At 50.9% G+C, this 10,811-nt stretch overlaps 1 protein-coding gene across 1 annotated transcript; it reads right to left on the bottom strand.

Annotated features, from left to right (window-relative positions):
- Window positions 1–435: 435 nt before the first annotated feature.
- On the bottom strand, window positions 436–10,514 carry ARX (aristaless related homeobox). Its single transcript, XM_029603085.1, has 5 exons — window positions 10,323–10,514; window positions 7,872–8,559; window positions 6,441–6,486; window positions 3,556–3,893; window positions 436–1,282 (listed from the first exon to the last, which is right to left on the bottom strand). The coding sequence occupies exons 1-5, from the start codon at window positions 10,492–10,494 to the stop codon at window positions 1,054–1,056; spliced, it is 1,473 nt and encodes a 490-aa protein (XP_029458945.1). The 5' UTR covers window positions 10,495–10,514; the 3' UTR covers window positions 436–1,053.
- Between the last annotated feature and the right edge of the window lie 297 nt (window positions 10,515–10,811).

The following is a 10,811-nucleotide window of genomic DNA, read 5'->3' as shown; positions in this document are numbered from 1 at the left end:
TGTCACAGTTGGGTTTTTTTTTATGGAAAGTATTCCAAGGGAACGCCACTATTGCCACATTTTTCTCCGTAACAGTATTTTTTTTGGGGGTTGGGTTTCAGCTACTGCCCTGCCACCTGGATTGTGGCAGCACTTGATCTGACTTAGCTTTCGGCTGCGATGTCTGATTTAAATGTACTTTCACACTTCCGTTTGTTAAACATATATATGTATGGGTTTTATTATTATTATTATTATTTCTGAGTGGGGAATTTTTCCCATCTGGTAAGCAGGAGACGTGATGACAGGCAAGAACATGACACAGAGTAGGGGCCCCAGAGCCTTTTAAGGTTTCAGAAACCTCTACAGTTAATAAGTTAAATAAAGCATTTCTACATAAGTCATCTACAGCACGGAAAGAGCTCTACAGAATGACGAACTTTTACAACACTTACAGTGAGTGCAATTCTTTTATAACGTTTTCAAATATACAAACCTCTTTTCTTATTAACAACAATGGTATGTACAGAATCAATAATCACAGTTTAGTGACTTTAAACAGTCCCATTTTCTAGCAGTGAGTTTCCCTTTGGTTGGTATAAAAACCTTTGTTGGTGGTGCAGTGATAAAGAATATATAACAAACAAACAAACAATAAACAACAAACAAAAAAAAAAAAAGAGATCTCCCTTTCCATTAAGTGCATGGGTTATTGAACAGAAACGACCGAGTGAGCGCTCCTCCTGCACTGACAAGCGTCCCTTCCTCTGTTTCGCCGCAGCTAAGGCAGCGCAATTCTCCGGAACCCGGGGCGGGCCTTGCTGGTAACCTAGAAGTGATTTCAAGGATCTCACGAGGGAAGAGGAAGCGTCCTGTAGAAAGAAAACGAAGTCCTTCCCCCATCCCCCCCCAAAAAAAACAAACAAACCCCATGTAAAATAATATATGTAACTTTAAAAATAGCTCTTTTGTACAGGCTGGGCTGGACCTTCTCGTGGACGAGCCGCTGGCTTTGCACGTTGCCCGCTGCCCCGGGCGGCAGGGGAGGGAGGTGGCTGCCGGCCCGGGCCCCTCCTAGCAGACCTCTTTGCCGGCGCCGCTGCCCGGCGGCAGGAGGTTGAGCTGCGTGAGCTGGGCCGCGTGTTCTTTGGCTTTCAGCCGCAGCGCGGCTATGCTGGAAGCGCGTCGGTCGGCGGCGGCCGTGGCCGGGTCCGGGACGGGGCTCTCCACGGCCGGGCCGGGCTGCCGCAGCAGGGCCGCGGCGGTGGAAGCGCCGGTCAGGGGGGCCATGGTGGAGAAGAGCCTGCAAGCAAGAGCAAGAGAGAGAGAGAGAGAGGGCCGTCAGGGCCGGGCGCTTTCCTCCCCTCCCCGCCCTCCAGTTTCGGAACAGGGACGCCCCGGGCCTGGAGGGCTCTCTTCCCCCCCCCCCCCCCCCTGGATGTGTGCAAAGGATGTTAAATGCCCAGCTCTGCGATGAGCCCGGCTTCCTTCAGCAGCTGAAGTGGTTAACTAATTGCCTGGCTTGCCTCCCATGCCACAGGACTGCCCACGGACGACTTCTTATTACTGTAAGAGACGCAGCCCGCCGAGGCATTTCGTGACTGTTCAAGGGTTAAGGACTGCCTGCCTTCCTCATCTTTGCATGTGACATCGGCCCTTCACAGCTGCCGGCGCACAGGTTCACGCTGAACCTCGGAAATCCCCAAATTGGATACTTTCATATTATTTGCCATTTCAGAAAACACAGCCTAGCACTGCCACTAACCTGAAATGCGCTCGGGAAAGCTGCTGTCAGCGGAATCTCCCACTTAAAGCTATCGCTTTTTTTTTTTTCCCCTTCAAATACCCAATTCCCAGACACCGTAATTCTGTTTAAAAGAGCAGGTTCGGCCGGCCCGGAGGGAGTCCTCAGGACAGGAGTCCACTTGACTTCTCGCTCAGGAATTCACCTCCCCCCCCCCGTTCCTTCCTCCGAGCTTCCTCGCCGCCCCGCTCCGATGCCCACACCCAGTGGGAAGGGGCATTTCCCCGTCGGGTTTCCTCGCGGTGGAAGAAGGATTATTATTAAGTGTCTTTTTTTCCCCTCTGCCTTTCCTCCTCCTCGCTTCTCCCCCCTCAGAGCAGCCACTCTGCAGAGTGCACGTCTCTCCCCCCCTCTCCACCGGCACAGGCTGGGGCTGCGATAAAGGACATCGCCACTGGCTTAGGATCCCACCCTGCATGTTCTAACTTTATTACCGCTCTCATTTATTTAGTCTTTCCATACCGGATGCCATGTGCTAAACAAAATATGTAAGATCCGGCTAACATTAACAAAAACTAAAAAACAAAAAACCCGGCTTTAGACCGGGGGTAAACTTAAATTGCTGCGGGCAGGCCGGCCCTGGCAGCACAGGACAGGATCCTGCCTCGTCTTCCCAGCTCGAATTAGATCCGACTCCCCCCCTCCACGCGCAACTTTTCTGAAGTTTCAAAGGATATTTAAAGGGCACCCACGGAGCGCGGGGCCGGGCCTGGCTCACGACCTGACTCCCTGTTACCTGACTCCCTGTTACCTGGCTCCCTGTTACCTGACTCCCTGTTACCTGACTCTCTGTTACCTGGCTCCCTGTTACCTGACTCTCTGTTACCTGGCTCCCTGTTACCTGACTCTCTGTTACCTGACTCCCTGTTACCTGGCTCCCTGTTACCTGACTCTCTGTTACCTGACTCTCTGTTACCTGGCTCCCTGTTACCTGACTCCCTGTTACCTGACTCTCTGTTACCTGGCTCCCTGTTACCTGACTCCCTGTTACCTGGCTCCCTGTTACCTGACTCTCTGTTACCTGGCTCCCTGTTACCTGGCTCCCTGTTACCTGACTCTCTGTTACCTGACTCCCTGTTACCTGACTCCCTGTTACCTGGCTCCCTGTTACCTGGCTCCCTGTTACCTGGCTCCTTCTTCCTGTCATTCCCATGCTCCATCCCTTGCCCGGGCCGCTGTCAGCAAAGCTTTTTTTACATTTCACTTTTCAATTTGTTGTCAGAAAAGAGAGAGAGAGAGAGCAGGCGGACTGCACTAACGTTGGAAAAGAAGTGAACTCATCCTTCTTAGCGGGAGGGGGGCCTGACAGCGGTGGAACATCAGCCGCCGAGCTGAGTCACCGGCTGCAATGTCAGATGCAAGCTGCTTGATTGTATCGGTTTGTGCCAAACTTTTACACTCGGGGGTTTGGTTTTTCTCTTTCTTCTCTGCGAGATTATTTTGCTTAAGTGGTTTCTCAGTTGGATAAATCTATTCTTTCGTTCCTCTCTTTAACACCGATCGCCGGCGGACCAATCGCTCTTAGTTTTTTTTCCTGCACTTTCTAATTGCCTGGGTGTCTTTCTTTCTGTCTTTCGTTTCTTCGCCCGTCTCGTTTTCTGGATAGCGCATTCCTTGCACGATCTGGGAAGTGCAATGCGAGGCAGGGAAGCTTTTTTTTTTGTTTTTTTATGCCGTAGCTTGCACTTTGCACCCGCGGACTGAGGATCGGGCACCCTTTTTTTTTTTGCCCCCTCCCAGCCTTGCCCTCGCGGGGGGGGGGGGGTCGTTACCTGCCGAAGGCAGGGCTGATGAAGGCCGGGTGCCGGAAGACCGCCGCGCCCAGGAAAGTGCTGAGTCCGAGCGGGGCGCCGCCGGGCGGCAGCGCCGCCGAGCCGTGCGGGGGAGGCGGGAGGCCCGGGAAGGCCGCGGCCGCCGCCGCCGCCGCCGCGGCCGCCGTCCAGGCCGAGTCCAGGGCGGGGTGGTGAGGCGGGAAGGGGCCGGCGTCCAGGTAGGGGCCGAGCGGATGGGCGGCCGACAGGGGCCCGGGGAAAGGCAAGCCGGCGGGGTGGCTCTGGGCGCCGGCCTTCTCGCGCTTCCTCCACTTGGCTCTTCGGTTCTGGAACCAGACCTGCAAGGCAAAAAAAAAAAAAAAAAAAAACCACACAGAGACTCGTGAAGGCTCCAGAGAAAAGTTAAAAAAAAAAACCAAACCCCGCTTCTGCTAGCCCCAGCCCCCCTTTCACCAGTTCTTCCGGGAAGTTTGAGCTCATGCATTGCCGAGCTTCCCATTCTAGCGGTGCAGATGGGGGCGTCGGAGCGGGGCCGCGGCTCAGCTCGGGAAGGTTTCGGAGCCAGCCGGCCGGGCAAGGGTCAAACGTGCCGGCGGGGCAGAAGAATGCCCGATGACGGGGCCTGGGTGGGGGAGAGGGCTCGGGTGCCTCTTATCGGAGGGCATAAGGGGGGGGGGGGGGGCAAGCTCCCTTCACTACTCAGCAAGTCACGGAGGAAAGCGGCCTTGTGAGCAGGGGCCCCAGCTGGACGCTTCGGCAACAACTGCTGCCAGATGTTTATCTCCGAGCAGCACTGGCACGTGCCTAGGCTGCTTAGTGCCAGTCACCTAAGGACATTCCCCTGAGCTTCTTCACCTTGTCTTAGAGCTGCTTTATTTGCTGCAGCGTTTTGGGTTGTTTTTTTTTTTTAATTAATTTTATTTTTTTTCTATTTTCTTCGATTACACTTGTTCAGGAAAAAAATATATACATAATATAAGAAAGCCGGGTTTAATTAATGACGAATCAAATTTCAACAACTGTAAATTCACTATTGTCCAGGCTAGGTGCACATACCCAGCAAAGGATGTAATGGTTATTTAATTGCTATAATATGCGATACTGGTAAATGTGTTCTTTTTATTTGGTTGACAGGGTGGGAACTGCTCCTAATCACTGGGAACATTCCGCAGCATTATGTTGCCTTTTTTTTTTTTAATTAATAAAGCAAAGGAGAAACGTATCTGAGCTATAGGAATCAGATCTGGAAGCTCCTGCAATGGTAAACACGCACTTCTGCATTTGCAGAGCGAATAGAAACTTTTCCCCACAGAAGTTGTTAAAAAAAAAAACAAACCCAACCAGCCAGACACGTTTTCCCCTCTTAGGTCTCGGGGACTGCACACAAAATTATTGCTACCGGTTTTCTACAGTGGCAATTGTTTGACCAAAGGCACGTAAAAATATGCAGGATCCAAAACAGATTTACTGAAAACGGCCGGTTCTCCTGCTGAACGCTATCTGCAGAGAGAACATTTTACTGCCACAAAATCATTTCAGATATTATAATCCCAATACAAGCAAATACTTTGCACGCAACGTTTTCTTGTCTTTTATTTTCATGACCAGTATGTAAACCTTGAAAACTAAATTTTCTAGAGGGGGTTATCTACACTGAGGACAGATGTGAAATGCAGAGTAAAACAATTTTTGAATGGTAAAATGTTTAGTTCTCCAATAAAACTGTAAGACTTGGTGTAATGTGTTTCCATAGTTTAGTTTCTTAACCCCTAAATTGAATTACACATAAAACCATGAATGAAAGCGACTCATTCTCTGAGGGGTTTTTTTTGTGTGTGGAAATCATATAAAAAATTACATTTCTAATGGAGGGGGGAGGGCTAAGGACTTTATTAGGAATTAGGGTTCTTATATTAATAATTACTTTTACCATTACTTGAAAAAAAAAACGGGGAGGAAAGAATATAATAGTTAACTTTAATTGTATAACAGTTATTTTTTTATGAATTATTATTTGAGCAAATATTAATATTGTATGTTGTATCAATCCCCTGCTCATTGCAATTTGTAACAGCTGATGTTATATTTAAATACCAATAAATATGATTAAACATAAAAATAACATTTCTAAACTGACAGATCTTTACTAAAAAAAAAAAAAAAATCATTTTTAATTTTACCTAAAAATTAATAACAAAAAAGAAAACTGCCAACTCTAGAAGCAGACGGGCCAAGCTGCGTTCAGGTTCCTCTGGCTCTGCTCCTTGTATGTACTTTTGCTTTCTGAAGGCATCGCATACAGAGATCTCACCGGAGGGATCTGTCCAGAAGATCCCATCCCCCTCCCTTCCCAGTGAAAGTCTGTGAGTTGGGGGCGGGGGGGGGGGGGGGCTTGCAATTCATATTCCCTTAATTACATTTGCTCGAGTGAATGGAAGGCAGCCGGTTTATTTTCCTTTTTCTCAAACGTATTTAACTTTCCCACGACTTTCTCCCGCAGACCTGAAAATACGGATTCACTGTCACATCTCTGTTTGACAATGGAGAAATGTGTCAACAGAGAGAAGAGCGAGAGCTCCTCCTGAGCCCGCCTAATGCACGAAGCTGTTCCGCAGTAAATGAGCCAGATGGAATTTATTCGGCTTTATCAGCGCCCGATTGTAACTGTAAAGTGATTTGCTCAGCTTCGGAGCCGGAGACATCTGTTTTCTGTTGGCAATCAGGACAGCCCAATGTTTATCGACTCTTGGGGCCGGCGAGCGGATCAATGGGCGCTCCGTGCCGGGGAACAGGCATTAGCCGCGCCTCTGCCTGTTTGCTTTAGCACTAAGTGCGCTTTTCCCCTGTCTGCCCTGCTGCCCCCCCCTCCCCCTCCCCGGACTCACCTGCACCCGGGCCTCGGTAAGATCCAGCCGCATGGCCAGCTCCTCTCTGCAGGGAGACAGGAAGATGAGGGTCAGCCAAGACAGTTCAGCGCCCCTTCCCTCTTACAAAAGGAGAGCGAGCAAGCGGCTCCGCGCAGCGCAGGACCCGAGGGTTAGTCAGGACAGCTCAGCTCCCCCCCCCCCTTTACAAAAATAAAGCGAGCAGGCGGCTCCGCACAGCGCAAGATCCGAGGGTTAGTCAGGACAGCTCACTCCCCCCCCTTTACAAAAATAAAGCGAGCAGGCGGCTCCGCGCAGCGCAGAACGCGAGGGTCAGTCAGGACAGCGAGCAGCGGCTCCGCGCCGCGCAGCCCAGGACCCCCCTCCAGCGGCTCGGCCATTGCTCGACCTCACTGGGACGCAATACAAGGCGGCAGCGGAAGGGCAACCGCAGCTCCTGGCATTTCCAGCCCCAGCACTAGGAAAGGAGAAAAAGACAAGCCTGCAATTTCAGAGACACCCCCCCCCCCTTTTCCTCGGGGACGAAAAATACTGAAAACTCGCAAATCTCTCTCCAGCGCTCCCGCCTTCTCCCCTATTCTATTAACCAACAAACCCCAAAGAAGGGCGCAAGAGGCCAAACGTTTCCTTTCTGCCACCCTCAGCAGAGACAGAAACTTTCACAGCTCCAGGGCGAAATCTGGGCAAGCATCAGAGAGCCCCAGCAGCAGCAGCAACGCAAGGAAAGAGCCGGGCCGAGAGCTCTGCCGGCCCTCCCTGGGATCAGGCAAATCATTCTCGCTCCCCTCTAGCGCCGACCTCGGCAGCCCCTGCCCTAGGCTGTCCAGAGTAAAAGCCCAAGCCAGCACCCACACCGCCCACTCCCCAAATCGGCGGCTAATGTAAAGTTAGTCCCGTCCTAACCAGCAACAGAAAGTACCGGGGCCAGATGGGTAGGAGGGGGTAAACCCCCCACCCCCTCCACTCCCTCAGCTAGTACCGGACACGTCTTAGCCACAGCTCGCTGGCTTCCCTCCTGCTTTCTCCATGGGGAGAGCAGGGGCAAAGGCTCTCTTCTAGGGCAAACTCCGTTTTCTTTCCTACCTCCACCCACCACCATCCAGTGCAATGCACTTCAAATTAAAGGTGGGAGGAGGGAGAGGGGCCCACCCTCCTTTCCAGACAGGTAGCAGACAGGGGGCTAGGGGGCTATTCAGCCTTACTCTGGACCTTGAGATGTGCGGGAGGGGGAGGGGTAAATTGGGCTGGGGGTTCTTTAGCATCCCCCAGGGTGGTGAGGTGTTGGGGGGCAGGGAGGGAGGTTACCCACATCTTGAGCGGTGGTGAGGAGTTGTGGGACTCTATAGCCACCTCCTGGGGCAGGGGAGGGGGGGGGGAGTTGGGGATCTTTCCCCCAGCAGTCAGGACTGTGGGGGGGCTACCCCCTCCTACCTGGTGAAGACGTCGGGGTAGTGGGTCTTCTGGAAAGCTCTCTCCAGCTCCTCCAGCTGGTAGCTGGTGAAGGTGGTGCGGTAGCGGCGCTGCTTCCTCTTCAGCATGCCCTCCTCCGAGTCACTGCCAGCCGACAGGCACACGCTGTCCTCCCCATCCTTGGGGTCTCCGTCGGAGGAATGCAGCAGCAGCTCGTCCTTGGGGGAGAGCTGGGGGCCATCGCCGGGTCCCTGCGGCGGCTGTGGCGGCTGTTGCGGCTGCAGAGGGCCCCCATCCTCCTCGTCATCCTCATCCTCGTCCTCCTCGTCTTCTCCCTCCTCCTCCTCCTCCTCCTCCTCTTCCTCAGGCTCCTGCAGCTCTGCGCCGCCGGCCTCGGGCATCCCCCGCCGCTCGGGCAGGGCGGTGCAGGGCTCTGCGGGCTCCTCTCGCCGGCAGGCGGCGCTGTGCTCGCGGTAGGACTTGCTGCGGCTGATGCTGACCTGCGGAGCTTGGCTGATCTTCAGCCCTGGCCCGTCCCAGCCCTGGTCCCCGCCCGTGCTCAGCAGCAGCAGGCGCTGCTCCCGCGGAGCCCCTGCCGGGCCCGGGGGCAGCCCCAGCGAACGGTTGCCCCCCAGCCCCCCGTACAGGCGTCGCAGCTTCGGGGGCAAATGCAGCTCGGGATCCAGGGAGCCTCCACCCTTGGGAGAACCTGCAAGGGAGAAAGGGAGGCAGTTAGTGCTGGGGCAAAGAACAAATCTAGTAGATACACTTAGAAATAGACACACATACAAGCACATACATGAGCCCACATATACACAATATGTATACATAGACAACTGTGCACAATGTAATTAGCTGCACCTTATAGTTTGTTCAGAATTAGACCTACACACTAATATGTATATAAAGAGAGTATAACAGATGTAGTGGGTGTGGGTGTACATACAGGCAATATACACAATATGCACAGAACAATAGCTTTAGTCTGTGTGTGCATACAAAGTGCATGGGTTTAGTGTATATTACTGGTAATATACACTCTACAATATAACTATATAACTATATATATATATATATATATATATATATAGTGTAATAACTATAAAGTGTGTATATTACATAAAGGTAATATATACTGTACAATATAGACAGAGTACAATAAATCTAATGTGTGTGTATATATATATATACACAATGTGTGTGTGTCTGTAGTACTTATATTTCATAAAGTATATATGCACGTTACATATATAAGCACGTTACCATATATATGATTTTGTATGTGTGTGTAATACAAAAAATATAATGCGTGTGTGTGTGTATAGTGTGTATATTACATAAAGGCAATATACAGATTCAAATATACACACATAAAACATATAGAGACATTTATGCATAGCAGGCGGACAGCGCAATCAGCAAGACATGATTGTATAGATAGCCTATATGCAGGTATATAGTGTGTAGTATTATAAGACAGCCCATACTATGAGAGTATATCAGGTAGGTAGGTCAGTGTTAGGTAGCAGCCACAGGGCAATAGGTGTACAATCTATATATTTTATATAATATATAGGACAGGGCGCTTGGGAGAGCTAATTGCAGGTCGCCCTTTCAAGCTGGGGAGCCCGAGGAGTCCCTTGACTGCTTCTAACCTGTCCATAGGGGAAATAGCAAGTTGTCATACCCACAACCCTCTCTATACTGCAAGTACACTAAGTGGCTCTCCAAAGTACAGAAACACAGGTTGTGCAATTTGCAGTTTATTTGGGGCTCCCTGGACAAATACAATTGTTTATCTACTATTTATTATCGTCCCTTATCGTTTGTAGAAACAAGACACACTCTCTATACCACTGGCCCTATTTAGTAGGGAGGATCTGTTTGCATGTCAGACGCCACAGAGTTTTGCTCCTCTACTTTTAATATAAAAAGTTGTATAAACCAAATAGAGGGATTTTACCCATCCAGGTCACCATTTGATTTATTCGATATAACATAAATGTAGACCAACTATATTTTATTAAATAAATTAACTGGCAACATATATAACATGAATAAGATTTTGTAATTATCACAAAACTTTTTTTTCCCTTTTATCCCTATTTATAAAGAAAGGAACTGCCTAGTGGTTTTTTTTTTGAAAAAAAAAAATCATTTTGATGTTACATTTTTAAATCGCTCAACGTCTGGAAACGGTTGAAGAATGAATTGAGAATTTGCAGATAGAATTAAATGAATGTTTTTAGTTTTGCAGAAATCATAACTGTGTACACTTTTCAATGTAAATGACAGTTTCATATTAAAATGAAAGGTGCAAAAGAGTGCAGGCTCACTTTTCAAGCCCTGAAAGTAAAGAGCAGTTCCTTTCCCTTTTTTTTTTTTTTTAGGGAATTCTTTCAGCTGCTTGCAAAAGGGAAGCCGTGCAGTCGTCCCCGGGACGCGCCCCCCTCCCCGGCCTCCCTTCCTTACCTTCGCGGGGCTTGTCCTGCTCGGTCCTGGCGGGCAGGGGGGGCAACAGGCGCAGCTTGCACGGGCTCCTCCGGCCCAGGATGCTGTCGATGCAGTAGGACGAGAGCAGAGTTGGCGATTTACTTTTGCAGTCGGGCCTCTCGGCCGCCTCGTCGGGGTACTGGCCGCTCATGGTGGCCCCTCCGGCTCCGGACAGCTCGAAGGAGTGCACTGAGCCGCCGGCGCGCGCCTCTTCTGCCCCTCTCCGCCACGTGCTGCACCGAGCGCGCTGATTGGCTGAGCCCGGCGGCCCGGCTCCGCACGCCCCTCAGCCCGGAGAGCAGGGGGAAAGCCCGGCCTGGAGCGCGGATCCCCGGCCCGGATGGCGCCAGGGAGGCCACGGTCCTCCCTCTCTTCCGCCTCTTGTCTTTCTCCTCTTTCCTCTCTCTCTCTTTCTCCTCGCTCTCTTTTTCTCACCTTCCTTTCCCTTCTTCTTCCTTTCTCCTCTTC

This window comes from Rhinatrema bivittatum, chromosome 5, assembly GCF_901001135.1.
Source record: "Rhinatrema bivittatum chromosome 5, aRhiBiv1.1, whole genome shotgun sequence".
NCBI lineage: Eukaryota > Metazoa > Chordata > Amphibia > Gymnophiona > Rhinatrematidae > Rhinatrema > Rhinatrema bivittatum.
This window is presented reverse-complemented; position numbering and strand designations above follow the sequence as displayed.

Bases quoted from the DNA above. Each gene is read 5' to 3' on its own strand.
- ARX (XM_029603085.1), bottom strand. From the start codon at position 10,494: ATGAGCGGCCAGTACCCCGACGAGGCGGCCGAGAGGCCCGACTGCAAA. The intron at 6,487-7,871 runs GTAGGAGGGGGT...GTCTCCCTGCAG, and splicing joins TACCCCGACGTCTTCACCAG to AGAGGAGCTGGCCATGCGGC. The intron at 3,894-6,440 runs GTGAGTCCGGGG...TTTGCCTTGCAG, and splicing joins TTACCGAGGCCCGGGTGCAG to GTCTGGTTCCAGAACCGAAG.